The sequence below is a fragment of the Calonectris borealis genome, chromosome 2 (assembly GCF_964195595.1).
Source record: "Calonectris borealis chromosome 2, bCalBor7.hap1.2, whole genome shotgun sequence".
Lineage (NCBI taxonomy): Eukaryota > Metazoa > Chordata > Aves > Procellariiformes > Procellariidae > Calonectris > Calonectris borealis.
In genome coordinates, this window is record NC_134313.1 from 144706195 (window position 1) to 144731775 (window position 25581).

A 25581-nucleotide genomic window follows, 5' to 3' on the forward strand; every position below is an offset into this window, starting at 1 on the left:
TCAAATGAAAGTTTAAAATTACTTGGAAGCACCAAAATAATGTGAGTGGCAAAACTTAGGGCTACAGAAAACAATTCATCTAATCGTTGAAAAAAGGAAAATTACTCATGCATAACAAAAGAAAAATGAATGAAGTGGAGCTGAAAAGAAAATAAACCCAGCAGAGGAACTACGGCCTGCTCTCTAGTCTTTTTTTCAGGACAGGCTGATACTATATTAGTGCTTTCAGAAAAGACAGCAATGGTGAAGCCTGGCATGCCGTTGTCGCAAATGAGTAGTTTTGAGGCCGCTTAAAGAATCATCGGCAAAGGTATTAGCAGAAAGTGATTTTAATAGAAATTTATAAAAGCACAACTTAACAGAATTCGATGGCAAGGTTCACTCTATTACTCATTACACGGATTAAGTACAAACAGGGAAAATCATGTCAGAATTGTGCTGGAATGATTTGTGCAGAGATTGAGGACAAAAGGGTAAGGGAGACCCTTCTGTTGAGTCACAAGGTTCAGAGAAGATCTGGCTGGATCCAATCTTAGTCTCAGACTTGGACAACTGTTTATGTCTAATACAAGAAGGGTAAGGAGACCCTCCCGTTCAGTCACGAGGTTCAGAGTAGACCCCCTTGCTTTCTAAACTCCTTCTCAGAGAGGAGTCTAGGTGCGGCTGGATCTACCCCTAGTCTCAGACTTGGTCGACAGTTTATGTCTAAGGGATTAGATGTGTCTAGCAGAAATCTAAAATACATTCATAATTTTAAGCTTGATCACAAGATTTTCGCAGCACTTAATCATTGCAGTGACTTAATTAGAGATTATGCTTACTATTGGTTATCTAAATCAATTCACACACACACGGGACCTAAATCAATTCACACACACATGCCCAAAGCTAAATAAGGTATCTGTTAAAAATTCCCCTCGAGTTTCGTGAAATGCTTACGTTAAATGTCTTGGCATTTCTCAATGAGCGAAGGGTTGAGCCCCGAGGAGTGTCTTGGCTGAGGAGTGTTTCAGCCCAGGTCCCAATGGTCCTCCGAATATCACAAACCACAGAGTTTGCGACCTCTGAGAAGTGTCCCATTCAGAGGGAGATTCTGGGTGCAGCCCAGGAGAGCTCAAAGGGTCTCAATTAGCACCACTGTTTATAGGTTCACAGGATGATTGGCTTTAGTCAGCAGTAAATTTCCACCCTGGCTACAAGCTGGAACAGTAACAATGGTATCGTTCCACTCAAGCTACGATCCAGGTAGGGAATGTTTCAAGGCTGTCAGGGATGATGAATTATCCCCGCTCTTGTTCCCTACCTTGGTCAGGCAACAGGTGTTCCTGGTACGCTCAGTGCTGCTCCCCGCCTTAGCCATGCAAGAGGGCCTGGTACAGTCAAGGGATGCTTAACTGCCCAACTCATTACACAAAAGCTAAGGCCTAATGGGGGTTCCTGAGACCGTAGAGTGGTCTGGGGTTGGGGGCGAAATGCACCACCATAGCCATTTAGCCTCCTGCAGTCTTCTGACAGCTGGGTGATGCTTAAAAGCTTGGCTGAGACCGAAGTATGACGTTTCAATATAGAATCATAGAATAGTTTGGGTTGGAAGGGACCTTTAAAGACCATCTAGTCCAACCCCCTTGCCGTAGGCCCCCTCCTCCAGCTGGGATCTCACCAGAGCAGCGTAGAGGGGCAGAATAACCTCCCTCAACCTGCACCTTCTCCTTCTCTCAGGAAGGTCTCCCTCCTGAGTTTGGTTTCCAGTTCTGAGTTCAGCATTGTGTAGGCAGGGTTTAGATCATTTGTCCCTCGGCGTATCATCCCACTTTTTTCTGTATTAAAGCTCATATGGCATCTTCTCGTCTCCTCAGTTATGTGAGGCCATTCTGGAGTCCCTCACTATTATCTGGAAGACCTAAGTATCACCTGGAAACGTAGAGATTTCTCTGCATCGGGTCACTGATGAATATGTTGAACAAAATGCCATCCCCGATACCAGTCCTGAGGGCACCTATCCACTGACTCATCTTCAAAAGTGACCATTAAGCTTTTTCTCCCTGTTGTTTAAGCTGCTTTCAAACCATAAAAGCTTTCTTCCAATCCTGCAGCAACTATTTTCTTTAATAATTTTTTTGTGTGGAAATTTATAATGGGCTTTTTGAAAATCCAAATGTATTATGTTTGCTGTGCTCTCCTAGAGCTCGGGAAAGTTAGTGATGCATAGTGTGAGCAGGGATCTCGCCAGTTACTTCAGTGCAGCAGAAACAGATCAACTCATGTAAGAGACAATTATCTCATCTTTAGACCATGAGTCATGCTATTTAATAGATTGCTGATATTAAAAGTATATTGAAAAAGAACCCTTGAAAGAAAAGAAATACAAAATGGGAGGTTGATTTTGTAGAACTCGAGTGCCTGCAAATTGTTCATGCTTGCCTTTTCTTTTTGTTAAATTGCAGATGGCGTTCATACTTTATTATATGGCGATTGTTGGCCATGCTTTGTCTATAACATCCCTGTTGATTTCCTTGGCAATTTTCTTCTATTTCAAGTAAGTGTTTCATACAGACACTCTCTCTCCTTTCCCTGTGGGATCTCAAGTGGTAACCAAAGAAAAGCTTGGAAGGGGACATGGCAGTGAGAAACAGCTCGTCTGAGTGCCTTTTTATACAATCCTTGTAAAAATGTCTCAGCACAGGGTCCTCTGACCAATGGGACATCTCCCAGTGGTGTGTAGCCAAGATCGTGCTGTTAGATTTACCAAGACTGGTGTAAAAGTGCAGCCCATAGGCAAATGGTGTAACTGGGAATGCGGTAAGGCCCTTCATTTACCAGTTGCCTATTGTTCCTTGAAGGGCACGTCCAGCCCCTGGCAGGTGCAGTGACTGCACAGGGCAGTGGCTTGGAGCCCCCAGCTCCTGAAGGACAAGAATACCTTCATCCGATGCTGAAGGACTGAGCTATTGACTTGAGTAGGTGCTTACAGGACTCAGCACTAAGCGTGAATCTGACGCTAGTGCGTAGGCTGTCATCAGCATTAAAAGGAAAAACAGTGATGTGCTGTATCAGAACTTTAAAGGAGACTAAATTGATATTCACTGAAAGCATTGCAGCTACTGTATGGCAACTTAACTAGAGCATTTAAATCTTGTCCTTTAGTGAACCTGTCTGCACACTATTTATTATACAGAAGGAGCTCAGATTTGCTGTCAGACGTGTAGTCACAGCTTCAGTTGCAATCAGCAGTGAAGGGCTGTCTGGGAACAGCATTTGGTTTTCAGCTCAGGAAAATGGTAAGCACTAGAAGACATCAAAGACACTGGGGAAAATATTCAAGAATAAACAATGGACAAGATCCTGAGCAATGATGACTTACATAAGCTATATTCTTCTAGCTCTTAAGAAATCTTTTTAAGGTATTTCACTTTTGTAACATTACTGTAACTGCAAACTTCCCGGACTGATAGCACACTCAGAAATCAGGGTTGTAACGTCCATTCATAGATGCTGTGACGAAACAGAATGATGCATCAGTATAATGACCCAAATGGGATGGTATCTTACTGATTCCAGCAAAGGGGCATCAGTTACTTGTAATTAGATAGCCAGACCACCAGTTCATGAGATAGGGAAATGCTCACCATCAGTAGAGTATATCTGGAGATAACTGCAAGGTAATCTAAAAGGCCAGGTAAAGGTTTCCAACTTTACCCAGGTAAAGGTTTCCAAGGATACCATGGAGTATTCCCCACACTGCACATCGGGAAACAAAGTAAAAGTAAGAGAAATAATTAAAAATGCTTCTGAATAAGTAATAAACACAGTTATAACCTGATGGACTTTTATTGCCAAAAAACTTACCTCATTCAAGAATACAGAAACGCCCCAAACTCTTCAAAGAATGCAGTATTCTTTGAGGAGTCAAGAATACAAGGAAAATGGAACACCAAAAAATCTTTTTTTCTTCACAAGCTTCTTTACAGAGTTTAAGAAAGAATAGTTGCACAATAATGGCAATCTGTAGTAATTAAAAGTCCATCACTGTTGTCATTGTAAGAGTATACTGTTTCAAGTCTATAACTAGCCTACAAGAAATTATTTCAAGCTAAAATAGGCTTATTTCAAGCCAGAACACAAATAGGCCTGTGTGAGAGTATTAGTAAGCTTCTTTCTACATGAACGTCAACAGATTGGAGCCCTTGATGAGCATCCAACATACAATTTTTTGTTTCTTTATCATCATCCTCATAGAAAGATAAATTATATTCTTTTGTATATTCATCAATCTATTTCAGCAGCTCAAAGACATATTTGCAATCCAGAAGTATAGAATACTTCTAGGGATTAGTTATCTTTCCAGCAGACAGATAAAGAGCATGAATTTTGTATACAGATCAGAATTTATCATTTTTATTTGGTTGATGTTTCTAGGAAAATGAAAGCCAAAAATAAGCCCTCAAATCTCCCAACTCAAATTTAACAGATACATCAAATGCATTTTTTTCAGATCTTAGTGACCATAAATAGTAACTGTGAATTATGAACAGGTTCTAAATTAATACCTTCCCACTCATGCCAAATCATGAATATATATATGCCTTATTTTCAAAAAGACCAGGTTTCATTCTCCGTAGAACCTTTATTTTCCAAAGCAGTTTCTCACACTGAAATTTCCAAGTCTGATAAGGGAAAAAATGGTCATATTTTCTATTCCTTTATCTTGCAGCCTTAACTTAAAACAAAGGGTATTTCTGTAAACATTCAGCTATTCCTTTTTGTCACCTGGAAGGCCAAGGAATCTTAATGAAGTACACCCAGTGCATTTTCTATTATGACAATTTCGTTTAAACATTTACTATGTCTCTTTTAGTACAGAGTTTTTATGTGTCTAAACTAACTGGCATTTGTTAAGTGTCTTGGAATTGGTAGATTTAATGTTCTGCAGCATAAGTGAAAAACTTCAATGCAATGTGCTGGATTGTGAGATATCATCAACTTCATTATCTGAATTTCTGAGATGTGGTTTTCTGGCTGCAAATACACATATGAAGATTTGTAGAATCCATCAGTATATAGCAAACACAAAATTCCAGCTTACATGTGCATAGTAATTGCATAAATTTGGGGATAAAAAGAACCTCTTGCTGAACCCCCACCTCTAGTGCACAAGGGATGGTTGCCTTGCTCTAAAAATATGTAGTGAGAGGTGCTCCACAAAACCCCAGGTACCTTGTGCCAGTGTTTAAATCAGTTCTAGCCTCAGAGTCCCTGTATTATTTACTCTAAATCTTACATGAGGCACCTTAGCCTATTTCTGGTCCCAATTTTGATCTATATGTACTACTTATCTATAGATATGTTCAGGTTGTGTGTCTTCTAATAGTAATTTTCTTAGTAACATTATGCAAAGCTTCTCCCTGGTTACTTCATCTGCTGCTGGTCCCTGGAAAGGTACACCATGGATGAGGGTGTTCATATAGGCTGGAAAAGGGTATGCTGAGTAAAGTGAGAGGCCAGAAGAAGCTGGCATAAATCTTAGTTAGATGTCTGTGCCTCAACTGTCAAACAGGAAGGTAGTAAAAGAACAAACCCCAAACATCACCACCACCAAGAGTGAGTCTAGGAAACACAGGAACATGAAATGATTGGACTTTGCATAGACTATAAGAGTCCGTAAGATTGCAAGCTCAAAATAGGTGGATCCAAAATAGAGGTTGTGAATTCTGCTAATTTCCAGAGAGGCAGTTTGATAAGAGACTGTGATAATGTGCAGTGATCAGATACAGAGATAGCTAAAAACTCTGCCCGATAAACTGATGAATTTCCTTCCCATCTATGTAAAGATAAAGAGCACAAAACCACAGCCAGAGTAATGCTTTGAGAAAACTGTGAAGAGCACCATTTAATCTGATTCGGAATCCTATACCCAGGCTTCAGAGTTCTTTGGGGCAGTAAAGACAGAATCTGGTTAAATTGGCTGCCCAAAATGGACCAAGAAGGTGATTCCTTGCAGGGAGCGAGGCAGGATCAGGCTGTCTGACTCACTCCTAGCTCTGAGTCATGGACAACGCACAATCCTGACCGGTCCCAGGCCATGCTGAAAGACTCATCTTTGCAGCAGCCTTCCAGACAATAACACACCTCCTCCTCTCTTTCCTCCTCCACTTCTCCTTCCCCTTCCATGACTAATACATGACACAAAGGTTACAGGAAGAAGTAGAGAAAGGAATTAAAACAAAGCGCTGCAAAATGGGAGGACAAAGAGGAAACCAAACCATAAGAAACCATGATCATAAGAAAGTGAGAATAAAGCTATACGGGAGCAGAGTTCATGTTACTGTCAGTTGTTTTCTATCATCTGGCTATGACAGCGATAGATTATTTGACCTTCAATAGAAGGCAAGCTGCCAATCAGACAGTCAATCAGATAGCAAGAGATGGTTTTGGGGCCATGTAATAGCCTTTGACTGTAGAGGCAGCAACAAACAGTTTGCAGAGGTTGCTGTTTCCCACATATAAGTCTTTCCTGGCAGGGACTTATTTTCCTTTCAGTTTTGGGTATCAAGATTCATAACGATCTGGCATCACAGATGTTGCAATACATTCGGAAGGGAATACTGAATCAGTAGTGGTGAACATCACTAAGCAATGCTAGCTCATAACAGGAGACAGAGTATTCATAAAGTAGAGTGTCTAACAGTTACACACATCATCACATTATTGCAATATTTTTATAATTGCAAACCGAGACCCCATTATCTTATATGATAAAACACAAAAGAAAAAAAGGACTCCTAGCTCCAAATCACTTCCAATTGAATTATTAAAACAAAGATATTTGTATAAAGACAGATGGGGAGTGCAATAAGTCTAGATTTGGCAGAATAATAGATGGTGTGTTATGAATGCACCTGCAGTCTAGTTGTTGCCAAGGCTTTTAAAGGGAATTGAAGAAGCATAATGGGTGGAAGCATAATTTGTGGAAGTTTGTTGGGAGTTTTCCCCAGGGGTAAGGGAGAGCACGGTAGAAAGCATGAAAATAGTTTGAAAACTAAACAAGTGGGTAGGAGATGGAAAATAACTGGCTGGGGGTGAAAACCAGTGTTCTTGGTATTCATGAATGAGGAGAAATGACAGATTCACAGTGCAGATCTATGAAGAAGATAATGCTAAAAGCTCCTTGGAAGTCAAAATATCCTAGATTCAATAGAGAAGTGGAGATACGAACTCAAAAGTAAGGGTGAAACTGAGTAGATAGGAGGACCTATCTCTGTCAAAGGAAATGTAGGAGAGGTGAAACACAGGGGAACCACAAGAAACACAGGAGACTCTGAAACTCTCAGGCACAATTGAGAGAGGCATAGTGACACAAAAAACTCACAAGTTTTAGACCCTGATAACTGGCTTAGTGATGCCTTCTTCCATACTGATTAATGAAGCAGAGTAGGGAGCATAAAGATGGGTGGGGGGTGACAAGGAGCCTTCAAACACCATGAAGAAATTATTAGGATATCAGGAAGAGGGCCAGGAGGAGAGCTAAGAAAGGTCAGAGAAGGAGAAGATTACAGATGATTGTCAAAACCAGCAGAGAGAATGAATCAAGTAAGGGTTTAGGTTTTGCTAGAATGTGCTCCTCTTGGTGTGGACCGAGTCAAGCAGGTGCTGATGCCATTTTGATGGCAAACACTAAAGGTCGAATTAAAAAGTGAGAGTATGGAAATATACACTTAATGATCCAGATGGGTCTTTAACGTGAAAGCTGGAGTCAAGGAAAGAAGGTGGGAATACTGAGAGGAAAGTAAGAGAGCAACGCAGGAATAAAACTAAGAGAGGAAGGCAGGCAGGGAAAGGACAGCAGATGAAGGCAACATGCAGTGAAGGACAGTGCAATTTAATAGAGGAGTAAAACTGGCAAAAGTCAAGTGGAGAGTGAGGAAGGACAGGAATGGGTGTGGAGGCACGTGTACCTGGCAGATATTATCACAAAAGACTGTCTTTCTGTACTGGTAGCCATGTAGAGAGGCAGCCGGAGAAACAAGGGTCTGCATCTCTGTGGCCACGAGCTGAAGAGACTGCTCTAACTAACAGGGAAATTTTTATTTCTGCAAGAGAAAGACAGCGGGAGATGGGCACATGATAGTGTCCCAAGAAAAGTGGGGTCAGTAGCATAGGCAAAGTATAGTGATGGAGAATGGGGAGAAAGGAAGAATCAGGACTGGATAAATACCACCAGAGCTTAGGAGCGGAAAAGGAACGTTAGATTGGATTTGTGATGGGGACAGATACAGATGGAGTAAGCACAAGAACACAGTGTAGGAAAAATAGCTCCAAAGAATGGTCTGTTTTGCCCAATATCCTGTCCTACAGGATCAAACTGAAAATGCGCCTAGCCCCATATCTGGTGCTCAACAGTTGCCAATAGCTGATGCTGAAGGAAGAATATAAAATCAGGGCAAGTGTAAAGTCTCATTCCTAGCCCCTGGGACCTGCATCTCATGGACATCCTGAACCAAAGGAGGTGTCTTGGTAAATAAGGAGGTCAACAAAAGTGATGAGCATTGCAGGATGATGATGATGACCATAACCAGAAAGACGACCTCAAGCTGAAGGAAGAATTCCATCCAATGACTCAGAAAATAGGTGTAAAGAGAACTAAGAATAAATGGCAGATGACCAAGGAGCTAAAAAAGGAAAATAAACAAATAAACAAACAAGGAAAATAAGCAGAAAAGAGTTCAGTTGGTTAGATTAGCTCTCTGTTTTTAAAGAAAGTGCATTCTGCGTTAGCCTCCACACGCAGAGCATCAGAAAGTCACAGCCTGTGCTCCATTCCAGACTGCAAAAGACTCCTAGTGCCGAGGGGGAGGCTTGTCTCAGTGGGACAGCGATACTTGCTCTTAGCTGGTTTTTACCTACAGGTTTTGCCTGCGTGCTCTCAGTGATCACTGACTACAGACATCACAGCATTATCTAACAACTCCATGATTGCCTTTCTGAAATCACCTCCTGCCAGCTCTGGGCTGTGCTCCGGGCCATGGAGCGCTGCTGGGGCGTTGTTCTCTGCATCAGGGGTAGCCGAGGAGGTGCCATGAGGATTTGGGCATGAATTAGAAAGGGGAGGTGGTTCGGGTCTGAAACTACAGTCATGATTTGGTTGCACAAGAATCCTCTGAACTTCTCTTGTGAAATTCTGCTACCCACAATAGCAGAAATCCTATCCTCCCCAAAATCAGCCATTCAGAAAAGATTGCTGCTCCTTCTGAGCAGGAAAACAACCTCTTCTGGTTTGGGATCTCAGCTGGAGTTAGAAATATGCAGGATACCAACCCAAATCCCCCTGTAATCTAAGGGGATTCCTGCCCAAAATTCCCAGCCTGTCTCACCACTAATTCCTAAAGTAGCAAATAATTTTCATCTGAATATTTGAGAAATGGAGTTCTCCAGGGAACAGTTACTTATAAAGCACTATTCCTGATGTTCATTACTTGTATCATGCGCATCTAAATTCTCAGGGTTCTGCTTCACCACTTAATATCTCGATTACCATGAAATAAAGAAAAGCATCAAGGGCTGAGAATGTAGCCGGATGGCTCTTTACAACATGGTCTAAAAAGCATGTGGTACTAAACAGGTGTAAAAACAAAACCAAAAATTTGTAGAGGTTATGGCTGCAATGCAAGGCATGTATTTTCCGATTACGCCTTGCCAAAAGGCATTCTTGAGAGACTTATTGCCAGAAAGAGCTTGTTAAACTGACATCAGAAGAAAAATACTAATTTACAATGTGTGCTACATATTTTTCAGGAGCCTCAGCTGTCAAAGGATAACACTGCATAAGAATTTGTTTTTTTCTTACGTGCTGAACTCCATGTTTACAATTGCCCACCTCATTGCTGTTGTGCCTAACCCAGGCCTTGTAAAAAGGGATCCTGTAAGTACTGCATGACTCCTCTCCATCTTAACACCCAAGTAAAATTACTACGGCCACGCCAAAACCAGACATTCCCATTCACCAGCTAATGACAGCTGTCTGGTAACACACGCACGGAGGGTGCCGATTCTGAGAATTTCACTCAACCTTGCTCAGATCTTTCACCAAGCAATAAAAATCTTTGAATTTGGTACAAGAGGGAGAAGCCTCAGACTTGCTCCAGCCAGCCCATCTGTATAAAGGTGTGTCAGATCCCCACCGCTCTCAGTCCTACCTACCTGACATTTCCCAACGAAGCCCCCGAAAGGACCAGCGCTCTCGGTGGCCGCCTGTCCTTTCTCACAGACACACACACTGGGGAGGGGCAGGGGTGGAGAGGGATATGGCTTTTTTCAAAATCCCCCCAAAAGATGTGTGCTACATTTTTTTCTTGGGAGGTGGTAAATCAAAGCAATAGCTTGCTTTGCGGCTCTTAGATAGTGATACAAATTGTGCCAGCTCCTCAGCTGATAAATACGTGTGGCAGAACTCAGTCACCCAGCTCCGACCTTGCTCTCTAACAGAGCAATCACATTGTGCTTGCCGTCGTTACAGCAGCCCTGGCTGATGTGAAATTAATGCAAGCCTGGGAATCTTTCAAGTTATGTCACAACACTCATCAGCTTGCCTTCTAATAAGATCGTTCAATTACAGTTCAACCATTTATCCACTTCGAATTTTGTGAAAGCAATTAAATATTAGCACCTGATATTATCTGATCACGTGTGTGTGTTTGAAATGTGTGCTGGTTAAGTAAGCTAATTAAAGCTTACTGGTTAAGTAAGCTAATTAAAGCAGGAAATATATAGACTAAAGAAAACGTCACCAGTTCCAGGGACCATCTGGAGATTAAAAAATAGAAAAGCAGAAGAATAATTTAAAAATCACACATTTTGTTTCTCCTTACTGCATAGCATCATACCTACGTAGCCTGTGCAAGAGATGCAATGAAAATACACTTGATATTTGAAGATAAAAAGCTGGCACATGATATCAGACACCTAAATTGAAGCAAGGTCATTACCTCAGGGTTAAGAGTGATACTTCCTGGCAGCAGAAGTAAATTATCTGAAGTGAAGTGCTTTGAACTAAAAGTTGAGGCCATGGCGAGGACTCCTGTGCTCTAAGATTTCATTAAAAACCTGTATCTAGTGCCTTTGGGCTGGATCTTTATTTGGAGTGAAATTTCGACCCCAGTGAAGTCAACAGAGCTCTCAGAGGCTTCAGTAGAGCCACATAGCCCCAGGACAGGTACTGGCACGCTGAGCATCACCTGATGAAAACCCCAACCTCTGTTGCTACGGCAACAGACAGCGTAGAAATGACATAAGTGGTTACCTTTGGAGGCTGTGGAGCCCCAAAGCACTGCAGAGGTTCATGTATGCAGTTAGCTTTCAGGCCTTGGGCTGGACTATGAAGAGAACCCTTAGTGCTGAATACCGGCACGGAAGCCGCCCAAGCCGGTGTCCTTCGACTGAAGTTACCGAATATAGCTGTGTTAGCAAACCTGGCCGCAGCTAGTTAGCTAAGCACGTGCTTTGGTGAACAAAGCCCTTGTTTTGCACTTTCTTCTTCCAAACCAAATTTGCATGTCTTTGACTCAGCAGTGAACTGCTGTCTAGAGGCGAGGTGCAAAACTTGGGGCCAGAATACCCGGGGTCTCCCATTTTTGTTCTGCAGTCAAGTAGGGATGAGGGTACGCTCACTGCTTGATCTTGCCTCACTTTCTAGATTTCCCTTCCTTAAAAAAAATCAGAAAAAAAGGAGGTGAGGTGACCTGCTAATACGTTCAAAGACTTCCCAACATTACTAGAAAGTGTATTCTGTTACTTTAGTAACTTGTAAATACATGACTGGGAAAAGAAAATGAACTGCCAAGGGCAAGTTTTTAACACATGATGAAATTATGTGTATGAGTATATGAAGACTTAAAGGATTTATGTTAAAAATTTACTTACTCCACCAGGTAAATTCCCATAATATTTTTATTTTAATGCCAATTGACAGAGCAAATGAAGGCTTTATAGCTTGTTTTTTTCTATCCCTACTGCACCCTCTGTTTTATTAAGTCCATTTTAAGATGACTACTTCTGACTTTCTGTAGTTTGCTGCATTTATCCACTTTCCACCTGTGCATCTTCTAAGCTTGACAGGCTCATGTGTGCGTGGCTCCTACGCACAAATATATACAGAAATACTGAAGTGTGTAGAAGGAATTTCAAATAGTCACAGATACCCCGTATGTAATGGCCATATACAGAGATGAAGTTGGTGGTATTTATTCTGCAAAACAATAAATGTGTTTCCACCCCAATAGCTCCTGCTTTTTTTTCCTGCGTAAAGTTTCACAATAGATTTTAAATATGCAATGCCATGGGAAAATACTGACTGTGAACACATATTTATGAGGATATCAACAAATCCATACAATTTTGAAGGAAGAAAGAAGGTTCTGTTAAGTAACAAAAAGAAAAGACAGGAGGAACAAGAGAGGAAATTCATCCCTAACACCAAGACACCCACATTCTCCCTGTATCCAGACACAAAAGATGTGAGACAATCCAAAGCATCACTTACATGAGAAGAGGTCGTACTGCATCCTTACTTGCATATAGTTTGCTGCACAGAGTTAAACCCTTTGATGATGATTCTACTCACGTAAAATGGTAAGTCAAGCCACTTTTTCAATATATCTTAATTTGCTTTTTTACCTCGTTTTTTCCTGCTTTCTGGTTATATAATTTTTTTTTCTCTCTCTCTCTTTCACTCGGATTTATCTGGATCTGAAATGAAGGAAGAGAAAGATGTGAGCTCAGGTGGCCGTACAAGAAGCAAAGAAGCAATGAAAAAGGTTCAGGGACACTTGAACAAAAAAAAACAGGACACATGTATGAACACTTATTTACATATACTGAAAAATGTTATGTGAGCTAATTTTTTGCATGTTGTGTCTAAAGTGGCAGCTGCATTAATTACACTATTACTGGAACAGATTTTATAGGAAGTGATATCTTCTATCACCTTCTTAAATGAGACTGGCCCACAGAAGAAGGGTGATCTGTGAACAGCACATTACGTTCTCCATTAAAAACTGTGGAACTACAAATAAAACTCTTGCTGACTAATCTTTTAATATAGTCTTGCACATGAGATCTGTATTTTTCATTTTTTTTTATTCCACAATACTAGTAATTTTAATACTCTATTCTGATGAGGGTAAAGGAAAATACAGCTAATGATTGGAGAAATAGCTCTGCTAATGAGAAACTGAATAATTGATCAGCTCCATGGGCACCAATATAAATATGTTTGTAGATGGGTCTAAGTTTGGTCACAAATCAGTAATGGCTCAGTAATTGGAAACTCATCCAGAAAAGCTTAAAGAGATCTTATTGCATTTTTATCACTTTCCCGTTCTAGTAGAGATAATATCTGTTCTCTTCTTTCTCCAGGCTCTTCTGTAGTCTCTTCACTTTTCATGTACTAGTTTCTCCTTTGCTTCTGGCATCGTATGGTGTGAAAGTTTCAATTTCAATAGCAGTTTTATAGAGTCCATAGCAAGGGCCAGTGCTCCACTGGGAGTTCCTGGGAGCTATGTGTGGGCTCTCACGCTTGCCCATGGTATATCAGAGAGTAAGGACCCAGCATCTATTCAGGCATGCTCCAATCCCACTGTCAAGTCCCACCTGTCTGACACACAGCTTATTTGAGCTTTTATGTATAAATAATCTGTAGCCTCTCTTGCATGGGTACAGCAGCAGAGCTGGTAAGGCAGAACCCAAGCAATCCATGTTTTATTGCAAGCTGCTTCTTAGCAAGGACAGATTGGGCATGGGCTGGGCCGAGCCTGACACAGTCCCTTCCACTAGCAGTATCTGTAACTCAGCTTTTGCTGAGGTGGAAAGTGCCTTGAACATGGGGTATGATACACTGAAGCCCGTTCTTGCCTCCTTGTGTAGATGTAGATATAAAGATCGTGAGCTAGTTTACCGCTCTAGCTGACGGTGCAGCATGCACTCTGTGTCTCTAACAGGACCAGCAGCACGAGCACTTCATCATCACTGAAAAGCTGAATCACTGTGGGCATGAGGTGGGATGACAAAGCGCACTAGGTTTATCTGTACCGCCTGAAGCTCATCTCCTGGTAAGAAGCAAGCCTTCAGGAGAAACCACTAAGCTGCTTCCCATTGAGCATTATTAGTGAGACCAAGAGAAAGTGAAAAAGAAAGCACAAAAGCTGGTGTCCACTGGCATTACAGTCTTTAAAGCAAAGCCATGGTAGTATTAATATTAAAAAAATTAGTATCCTCGTGGACACTAGAACACTATAAATAATCTCACCATTGACTAATTCAAGTGAAAACCATGATTGTCCAAGTGTCCAAGGTTTTCCTCCCTATGACTGTAAAACAGTGGAAATAAAAAGTTGAGCTGTGTGGGAAGGTGAAGAGTGTATAAAGGGTAGTTACTGTGATTTACAGGTTTACGATACCTATTCTCAAAGGCATAGACAGGGAATGAGACCCAAGAAAACAAAGGAGATTCACAGCATTTCAGGAACAGTGTTAATTTTAGGTCTTTTTACCATGTAAGTGTTACCGTCCTCGTCTCTTGTTGCTTTCACTTCCTTCTGATGTAGCCTGACAGAGCCTGGGGGGAGGTTAAAACATATTTTTCTCAAATGAGGGCCCCATAGCTGATACCCCGTGAGGACAAACGGCAAAAATGCTGCCCCGTGTGACTTGTGTTTGCCTCAGTAGTCCCAGCAGTCCCCACGGTGCAGCCTGTACTGGAAGCAGCAAAGGTGGAGTTCCACAAAGGAAAAGGGAACTTTGATCCTCTGAGTTGTTTCATATATTATGCTTGGGATAAAGCTTCAGGAGGCTACATTTTTGTTAAATTAATTTGATTCTTTATTAATGTAATTCTTTCCAGAGCTTTTCTGTCACTCTCAAAGCATCTCCAAAGTCTTTCATCTTAGTACATCTGTTTCTGTTTCCACTAGATTACTTACAGGGACCTCCACAGCCAGTTTAACCCCAAAGAGATGACTCAAAACTATTCTAGAGTATCGTAAGTAATCAAAGACCAGACTTCTAGCAGAGAATTACTGGCCAACGCCTAGTGGTCACGTCTCCTGAGTCTTCTCGTGTATCTTCTGTGCTAGGAGAGGATTGGTGTTTTTGTGAAAGCTGTCATCATCTTGCCTAGGAGCCCTTCATCTAATGAAGGGTCCAACTGGCTGTTTAAAACATTGCCCTTCTGCTGCCTCAGATATAGGAATAAGGCTTGGGCCCAGTGTTTATTTGTGAATTTACAAATTTACAAATCTGCAAATTTTGTGCATTTGCAGATTATATTTGTGCATTAACTTCACTAGGACAAACTGGCTCAGCAAAGCTGGCCTGGAGAGAATAAAATGTATTACTCACTTTTGTGTAAGTCAAAGAGGGCCAAAGTCAGTCTCCAGTTACACCCATGCCAAGCTCTATTGAAGTCAAAGGGTTTCCACCAGTTTTGTGTCTCACCACACCATGTTCAGTAATGAAACTCTGCCATTTTTTGTTCAGCTCCAAAGTAAAATGGGGAGCAAAAATGCCTGTTGTGGGCGAGTGAACCAAACCCTTTAATTCATCATTTACAAGCAAAGGACTGAGGCTGTGCTTTAGCCTTGTAGGTGCCCCAGAATAATTTTTGTCATCTACAAATAAATACCCAAATCCCATTTGTTTTCCTTTCCCTGAGCATGTTCATGAAGACAAGCTCGCATCTCCCATCCTTCCTATTTCCCCTGTGACAGATACCTGTCTTGTCATTAGCTTTCACCAGTAAAGCAGAGAAGAGCGGGTATTTGAACAGCACAAGTTCTTTCCTGACATAGCAAATGCTAAACCAGGACAGGAGAGTCACAAACTGTATTTTGAAACAGGAACCAGTGTAGTCACTAACATTTTTCTAAGACCCATTTAATTTTTTTTTTTTTAACACAAAAAGGATGCCATTGGTAATTGGGAAATCAATAGAAAGAGAGGGAGAACAGGAAAGCTTGGCTCTAATGCTCAGGTTTAGAGAGACACTCTCCCAGCTAAGGAGCATTTCTCAGTTGGACTGCAAAGCACCATATCACATTTCTGAGGGTTGTAGGTGCGATGGCTGAGCCTGAGAGGTGCAGACAAGCACAGTGCCTGATGTGCATGTGTCTACAGGGGCATCATCTCAGGAGGTGACAGGGAAAGGAAATCCTTGCTCTATCTGCCTCTGCCCTCATCCACAAAACAGAACTGACACATGGAGAGCACAGTCCCTCCTGCTGCCATTGCATTTCTCTAGTATCAGCAGAATTGCACTTCTCGGGTATAATTCTTTGCTTCCTAACAGCATTTGCTGCCTAGACGCCCCCTCACCAGTCCTGTCCAACATTGTTAAGCCACAGGGACAAGGAAAATGGAGCAGTACTGTGCAGGATGCACAGGGACAGGATCTCCTGCTCTCCAGGCCCAGCACCCAGGCACAGCCGGCACGGGATCACTGACAGTGTCCTGTGCCTGTGAGCAAAGGGCAGTGTGACCTTCCTTGGAGGCAGAGAATGACTGTGACTTCAGTTCAGGAACATGTGTTCACCTTCAAGAGGATGAGTTTGTTTTATGCTGTTGAACCATTTCCAAATGAAGTTTCTACCAGCAGTAAGCTCGTAGGCAGCGCCAGGGCTATGCTGCACCAGTTTTACCCTCACTGAAATCACTGGGTTGCACCGGCATAACACTGCAGCAATTCAGATGCAAATCAGAATTTCTTCTTCCATCCTAGGAAAGATCAATTCTTCCCCCTCCCACAAGGTTCAATGAGATTAACGCAGACTAAGGGACGTTGTGAATTCAGAACCAGCCAATATTCAAAGAATTCTCACAAATTTTCAGGCTGGAATAATATCTGCATTCATTTTAAGACAGATCTGTCAGGGTCTAAATGGCATGACACAGAGCAGTAATTCCCGTCATTTTTCCCAAGGTCTTTATATTCTTGTTTATATTCTCAAAACTCTCAGAGTAATGGAGGAAACAAAGCACCGTGTAATCCTGCTGGTGTCAGATTCACTGATCTGATGTGGCATGCCATGCCCAGAATATGAGGTATGGATGATTAAAGGACATTCACAACATTCATAAATGACACTTCTGTGAAGAGCATTTGTGGGTTTTGCGGAACAACTGAATCTGGACTGCAAAGTCAGTCAGTCACCATCTCTGAGAAAGAGCTGAGCTTTCTCAACAACATTATTATGGTTGATTTCTCGATGGAAAGGCACCATCAAATTAGCAGCTGCCATCAGGAGGTTTAAGAGTCTAAGAATAAGTATTTATTTTGGGACTTCCTCATCTTACTTTGCTCAGGAATTTTTCTGTCTACATTTCAGTTACTTACTCTTCTTTTAAAGTGGTATCAATTAGTAGGCTCATGTTTCTCAAAACTGTTGCAGCATCATGAAGGGAGGGATGATAGCTTTCATATAGCCCAGTCCCAAGGTATTTCATGTCAAAATAACCCAGGCTCTATCAGATCCTGTGGGTGGTATTTCGGCAGTGTGATCCCTACACACCTCTTACATAGGAGGTGCAGTGCCGTTTCCTCCAGAATTGTGATTCCAGAAAGGACTTTGTACTGCCAAATGCATTGTTGTCCTGAAGCTGAAGGCATCATGTCCTGGGGTTTGTTCCCAGGTTTTCAGGCTGCATCTTTTCTGCTCAGATGAGGAAGATCTGCACTCTCAGCCACAGCAAGGATAGAGGCCAAATATCTGGCACAGAGGCCAAACTGCAGATTTAAATGTCTCTGCGAAAAGTCTGATTTAACCTGTCATTCTGCCTAATCATTATGCACCTGCACTGTCTCTGGACCCTGAAGCTCTGTTGTTGTGGCAAAACGGCAACTCTCAGCATCCCTGGTCTTGCTGTCATTGACTGGAATTCTCCTGTCTGGCCACAGCGGCCGTTTGCAGCCACTGGGGTTTTTATATGAGCTTGTCATAGCAAAGCACATACTGCCTGTACATGCAAAATGAGTGAATTCACTCCAGATTTGTTAAAATTCATTATATGCCTTCAGAACTGCTGCTCAAGAAAGGTGTACTAATTCTACCCTCAGAACTGAGCTGTAGCAGGCCCTGAAAGGCTTTCCTGGTGTGGAGTTGTGCTTGACTGAATTCTGACACTAATACAATTCTCCATGCTCTACTGAGGCTTTTTATTATTTTTCCCTTTCATTTTTCTCAAGACATGGGAGACGTTTGTAACTAGAAAGTGAAGATGACCTAAAAATGTAGGGTGGGACCTGGATGACCATAAATTTCTATCAATTGCACTGTCTCCTATGCATCTGAGAGACTGAAAGGTGAATAGATGATATGTCATTAGCCCCTAAAAACGCAGGCATGGAAAAATGTCAAGTAGTGACTTCTTAAATGTCAGATCAACAAGTGCAAATGCTAACAGTTGCCTTTTTGGTGGATTCTGTGCTATGCTGTACGGACATGGCATCCCCTAATGAACTGTTCCCACACTTTCCACACAAGACTCCCACATGAACAGCGCATTTAAGCAGCTTAGGTTTTGATATTTCTCTGGGAATATAAAGCAATTATGTTTAGAAACTTTGCTGTTGTAGAAGCAACTGCTAATTCAAGACAATTCAAATTAAACTTTCCAAGTTTTCCTTAGCGTGTGTCTTTAAAAGGATCTACCTAAAATGTGAGAAACTTGAGTGTGAATTGGTCAGAAAGTAGATTTTTCAAAATCCCTCAAAAGATGGACGTTTCCAAAAGGAATTACCCTCAGAAGGACAGTACCATAATGTTTCCAAAACACAATATTCTCCCTGATACCATGCTGCCACAGCTATTTTCCTCACTGGGATTTGTCTGATTAAATGGCAGTGTTACCGGTGTAGGCAGCTGTGTCTGAGTCCAGGAGACCATTCTTCTCACTCACACCTGGCTAAAACAGGTCAGGTGAATAAAATGCAGAGTGCTCATTCCTCTCCAGGGACTGCTTCAATCTACACATCTGTACCGTGAAGTCAGACAAACAGGTTAAGTGAGATGAATGCCATCCGTGCTATTTCATTGCCCTTCGGTGACTGCTGTGCAGACCTGTATTGTTGCCCATTCATGACCCAGCCACCCTACTGCTCTTGAAGGTATTTAAGACCGAACAGAAGTAGCCTGCAACAGAAGAGTAAAAAATGAAAGGGCAGCAAAGTGGTGGAGGAGAGGTGCCTGGGATAACTCAAGCCCTTACCCCATTTCATTGGGGATTACCTCCCGCAACTGGGACAAGATGGCAGCAGACTTGTGAGCACTCTGACTCCGTTTCCAGTCCAAATGAACAGCAGGTCAAGTAGTTCCTGTACTATTTTTTTAGGTTACCCTGACTGCCCCTGTTTTCTCCTCCTCAGGGCCCCCCTCTGACAGCCTCTCTGCCCTCCTCCATCAGTCAGGCTCATACTCACGATGCCTTCCTGAAAAGCTGCCTCCCTCAGGCAACCCCAGCACAGAAACCAAGCTCGTTGGGGGTGACGAGGCTGCATTTTGCTCTGCCTCGCACCCTGCGTGACGCTTGCCACGGTGTGCCCCGCCGGCGAGGAGCCGGTGGCCGCCGCGCGCTGGCAGTGCTGGATGCGCCACGGGAACCCCGCGGGAGCTCAGCCCGGTGCGGCGCCCTGCAGGGTTCAAAGCTGCAGCCCCAGAAGAGCAATGGCTACGGCAGATGGGACTCAAGGATGTGAGGATGTAGCCGTATTAATTCCTGTCCAGAATGCCTAATTCTGGGCTGGCTGCTTTGCTATAGTGTAGACATAGACGCAGAAGCTGTTAAAAATATCCCCCATTGTTTAATTTCATGTTTTGCTTTCTTGTAACACAAAACCTAGGATGCCTTTGAGCAACTGTGTACATTTTGTTCCGTAAATGATTTTAAAGTATATTAAAACATTAATCTCAGCCCGAGCCCCTGTGTGCCAGGTTTCTGACTGGAACACAATTTAATGGATGACTCAAGTAGATATATTGTGTAATGGTATGACTTTCTGATAGCCAGTGATTTACAGCTACAATACTTAGCACTGTCTTGCTTTGGAAACTCCTTTTATTGCTTATTTGTGTAACATACGGATACTTGGAATTTAAGAATATTTTCACATAATAGTGCTCTAATAGGCAGAAAAAAACCAAAACAAGCAAACATGTAAGGCAAATCAGTAATCAAACTTCAAGCTACTCCTTTACAATGCTAAGCTAAGAATGTCTAAGAATATATTGTATTGTCTTTAAACTGAATTTGAATAAATCACGTCTGGCCTCCGTGGCAAGCAGTACAAACTTTCCTCGAGGAGGGTCCTTCACTGGGCAGGTTCACAGAGGTGAAGAGGAACCAGATTAATAAGGTCAAATATGTTTATTTCCCTTTAAACAAAGAAATGCACAGCTGTAGTGATGGCCCATATAGCTGGCTTGGTTTAAAATCAATAACCTTGGTTGGCCTATTCTTAACAATTTACTTGAAATGTCAGTCGGGGGCATTTCAATGGAGAGCGAGCATTTGAAAAGAGAGGTTTCATTATGCACACCAAGGGGCTATCCCACCCTCGCTTTCCATAGGGCAGGCTCTCCGGAGCTGGCAAGGACTGGTGTAAAACACAGACCTCCTAACCTGCCAACCTGAGTCCCTTCACCCAGGAAAACATCGCGGGAACGAGGACAGACAGGAATCTGCACAACTTTCCTATGCCAAAACTGAGTCAGTCCTTTTACTCTGACTGAATTACTAGGAAGACCTGCTCAAAAACAATTAGCAGTTTATTTCACATTACATTTTGTTACTATTGTTGAAGATAGTATTCTGGCCTTTATGTAGTCTGAGTGTTTTGGTTTGATTTGCCCTAATGGGTGGTGGTGGTAATTAATGCTGCAGCTTTCTGTCCGTAAGCTATTAACCGATAACCAAGGAGAGCCTCAACAGAGAAATGACAAATACATGTGATGAGGGGCTGCTGGATTAGCTGAGGAGAGTGGTGTGCCAACTACATTAGTGCACGATTGAAGGGTCCTGTGCAGGCAGATGGACCTTTGGGACTCCTTTGACAGGACTGGAACATTAACAGTATTTATAATACACCAATATATCCTGCAAAACATCATAGACAGCAGTTCTAGCTCCTTCTTGTAAAAGAAGAATAAATTATTTTATATCTTCTCTGCGAAATGGTTCCAGCATCCTTTTGAAGTGCTTTCATTACGTATCGCAGCTGAGGTGTTCACAAGAGTTACATGACTCTTAGCATGATTTGCAAGAGATGAGGATATGACTGACTGTATTCCTATTGACCCCTTTTGCCCCTGACCAGTTAGCCAGAATTGAAGGTTGCTTTCATGAGGAAGGAAAATTAACAATAAAGATTTTTTCTTGAGTGCTCTCCTGCAGATCTGTAAAGAACTTTCCTCAGCTTTTGCGTTCATCAGTGCAGTGAGAACAAGTAGCAGGAGGCAGCCTCCTTGCTCACAGATCGAGTTTCTTGCCAGGCTGTATTCTGCCAAAAAGGGGTTCATTCTCGGCCATCCTCCCGGAGCCACAAAGGAGCTGCTTTCTTAGGGGTTACCTGGCTTTGGGGGCTTTGCTAGTAATTGTATCACACTTTCCCTTGCTACATAGCCACCAACCTGTGCAGCGCAATGCTGTCTGTCTCCAGGCTCTTGAAAAGAGGAGCGTTTGTTCAGGAGACAGGCACACCAGCCTGAGCAACAGTTACCAGGCTGCGCTAGAAAGGACCAGCTATTTCCTCTCAGCCTGCCCTGCTCATGAATTAAAACCCACTAGCTTCAGTCACCTGCACACCCATAGACTGAGAGCTCATGACGTTTTACTCTCCTTCATAGTGTGAAGGTGCTGTGATAATCCTTTGAGTCCTGGATTTGACTGTGCTGCATATTGTACAAGACACAACAAGGACAGAGCCTCTGCCTCAAAGAACTTGCAACAAAACGTATTTGACTTCAGCAGAAGACAAAACCCCTAGATATGTTTTTTATCTCAAAGTTAACAGTCAGTTATCAAGCATGGAAGTGGTGGAAGATTTGCTTCTGTATCATCTTGCAGTTTTATTTTACTTGTTTCTGTAAGAATAAATACTTCATAAAACTTACTAGTTCTGCAATTTTCCCAGCTAAGACTAATGTACACTGAGATGTTGATTACATTTGTCATGTCTTATTTGTACCATGCATTAATCCAGTTCTCAGCAGTAACAAGTTCTTCTCTTTTACCTGCTCTGACCTAAAAAAACACTTTCTTTTTATTGTAGGAAAATATTTCCACTGCATCACTTAGCCACAGAAGAAACGTGCTGCATTTGTTAGCTCATCCAAAGCAAAGACTGGTTTTTGCTGTAGTTTGATTAATACAAATGTAACATAATTCATTTCAATGCATTGTTGTGCTTAAACCCTTTATGCTAACTTTTTCAGATTCATTCTCAAATTAATGTGATATGGATCTAAGTACTAATCAGACCCATCCTTCATGCTTTGCCAATGATATTCTTACTTATTTAACTTACTGCATAGGAAGTTATTAAATTCCTCAAAAGAATCATGAGCTGTCTGCATGGCCATTACTCTAAAAGATAGGTATATGATTTCATTTTTAAAGCCACAAGTGACAGCTCATATGGAGGGTACAGGAAAAAAAGAAATGTTGAGGAAATGAAGTAAATGAAATTTAGGTATGTAGTTCTCAGGCAGTGTGCTTTCTATGTGTGCATTTGTTTGAGCTACAGAGAAAAGTTCCAGCAAAGACTGACTTAGTTCAAATGGAAGGAGCGTTCGGTCGGTATCTGCTCAGAGGCTTGGTGAACAGTGCAAACAGCTGGCAAAGAGAAGCAAGGATACTCCGTAGTCGTCTCCCCTTCGGTTCGGCGATATGAAATGGTGAAAGCATTAAGTTAAAATTACAGGTTTGAGAACGTACTATGGATTTTCCTGCAGAACTCACCGGCCGTGCTCTGCTCCCCTCCAGCTGCCGGGCTGCAGCACGAGACCACTCCCAGAGCGCCGGTGGCTGGATGGAAAGCTGGGGTGACTTTGGCACCGACGGGAGCAGGGCCAGCCTGCGTGCGACGTGCAGGCACCCCAAGTCACTGCTGACAGAGCCATGGGGAAAACGATGCCTCGAGCTCTCGGGCCAGCCTCCTGACCTGCAGCTCCTCCAAGGAGATCCCCACAGAGGAGTGTGGGGCTGGCCGAACCCAAACCTGGCACACGGCAGATTTTATCAAACCTGTCTGGAAAACTGCTGTGATGGCTCAGAAAGTTTGCTGACTTTTTAGAGGCTGGGGTAGCTGGCTGATGTCAGGGAGGGTGCCACCTGAATGTGTGTGCAGCCTTTGGGAAGCACCTGTCAGTCAAGGCAGCCCTTGTGGGGGTGGGTGATCGATAAGGGGAGAATGGGAAAAGGCCAGCCGCCAGCTGGGAGGCTGCATCGAGCACAAGCGAGGGAACAAGGCAAGAAACGTATTGACCCAGACCTGTGAAAAACAGTCCAAGGATCATTTAAGAACTTTAATGAACACAGTTGCCAACAGAAAAGGGAGCAAATGCTGCTTCTTCCTTTTTCTTTTTTTTATTTTTAACCTTTTCAAACCACTATACAACCCTTTTTTGGCATACTTTGGAAGAACTGTTCAGACACAGTGTGGAAAAAAGATGTGACTGTCTGCTCTGCCCTGTGCGGTGAGCAGAAAAAATGAATTGCCAAAAATAAAAATCAGTCCTTCAAGCTAATCCTGTCGGAATCCTATGTCTTAACTTATCAATAATTCTATATGTTCATGAGCACCAAGCTGCACTGTAAATATTGAAACAGAACTAAATGCTTTGGGCAATTGCTTTGGGAATGTTTCTCAGGAACAGAACGTGGTGCGCTGGATGGCTAACAAGCTTTTCTGGTCCAGAGGGGCAGTCTGAGTCCCCCAGATGGACGCAGAACAGGCACTCCTCTACCTGCTGAACTGCCCAAATGTCTCTTTAAAGAGACAAGTAAATCCTCAAGACATCTCTTACAGCCCAGGTAGTCAGCTTGGAAAACTTCTGCAGAAGTTAAGGGGAAGGAGTATTTTCCTGTGACCGCAGATGACGACTGTCATTTTGCCATTGCTGTTGTGACCTCGGATTTCCAAGGAGCACGTGGTGCTCCCCCAGGAGCAGTGGGTCTCTGCTGGCACAGCAACACCCTCTCACTCCACCTGGGTGCTGGTGGCATGGAAGTCCATGTGGAGGACCTCATTGCCCTCTCTGAGGAGGCGGATGGACGTGAGATCCTCTCAGAAGAGGAACAGCATTGTCCCGCACCAGCTGGCTCTCTGGTAGTGGACAGGACACGCTTCCCTCCACCATCTGCCCACTGCTTCCCAGCATCTCAAAGCCACAGTCTCTTGTCAAGGTCTATGTCTGCAACATCATCTGAACCACAGGCTGGAGCCACTTCCCAACTTTGCCGGCTCCGTTTAGCTCCATGTGTCGCTTTGTTATTTGGACAAAATAAAGAAAAGCTGTCTTCTCGCAAAGAGGTGAAGCCAGTATCCCTGGTATGCTACCAAAAACATTTCCACTGCCAACAGCACTTGTCCTTCCCGAAGGAGTGAGTTCAGAGCTGGATGCAGTTTAAAGAGTGAGTGACTCCAGCTCAGATGGGAGAGCTGAACAAACCTTAGAAAAGTTTAATCAAAAGTAAAAGAAATGACCCAAACTGGAGCTCTAAGTTACTGTCATCTTCACAGCCTTTCTTGTACATCTAAAGCAAGTTGCTTGTTTCAGTTCTAAAAAACGTCAGATTTTGAAGGGGATTTTTTGTTATGTGGTACTTCTTGGAGTGCTGTTATTTTTTCTATTTTGTGAGGGATGTTTGTTCCATTCATCTCATTTATGAAAGTTTAAAATCTTTGTCACTCATAGGTGCTGAACAAACCCAGCAAGAGCTGGGGATTTTTGTTCCACTTTGCTTTCTTATAGCCAAGCAGTAACATTTGTCTTTGCCTGCTTAAATGCAAAATGCTGGTCGATTTTGTGACATTATCTCATTTGTCTAACAGGTAAGCTGCAAAGTTCTGCAATTCTTTCATCAGTACATGTTGGGCTGCAACTACTTCTGGATGCTCTGCGAAGGCATTTATCTTCACACACTGATTGTGGTGGCCGTGTTTGCTGAAGAGCAGCGTTTGCACTGGTATTACCTCTTGGGCTGGGGTATGTATGTTATAATTTGTAGCAAGATGGTCCATTCTTTCAGATGTTTGAATTCTTCTAGGGCTTATACTCCTGAATTGTTGTATTTATACCACTAGATTATAGCTTAAGATTGAGTTCTTGGGTCCTAAATTTGAGTGCGTTTATTTGGATGGGCCTAGAGACTTACAAAAATTAGCAGGAGTCAGTGTCCATTATTTGCTGCACCTTGGGATTTGCTGAAAGAAATGCTTAAGTTTTGTTAATCAAAGCTTTGGGAGAGAAATAGATTTCTATTCAAACACATCTCTTTTCTGAACAAAAGTTGTCTATTTTTGTCACTTTATATGCAAAATTA

The 25581-nt window shown here is 42.5% G+C and overlaps 1 protein-coding gene across 1 annotated transcript in view; it reads left to right on the top strand.

Moving 5' to 3' along the window:
* CALCR (calcitonin receptor) overlaps nt 1-25581 on the top strand; it is a 79863-nt gene that overhangs the window by 26286 nt on the left and 27996 nt on the right. The window contains exons 5-7 of the mRNA XM_075140785.1: nt 2445-2536; nt 9790-9916; nt 25091-25244. Of these exons, the coding sequence (XP_074996886.1) occupies nt 2445-2536; nt 9790-9916; nt 25091-25244 (373 nt within the window). The remainder of the gene's footprint in view (nt 1-2444; nt 2537-9789; nt 9917-25090; nt 25245-25581) is intronic.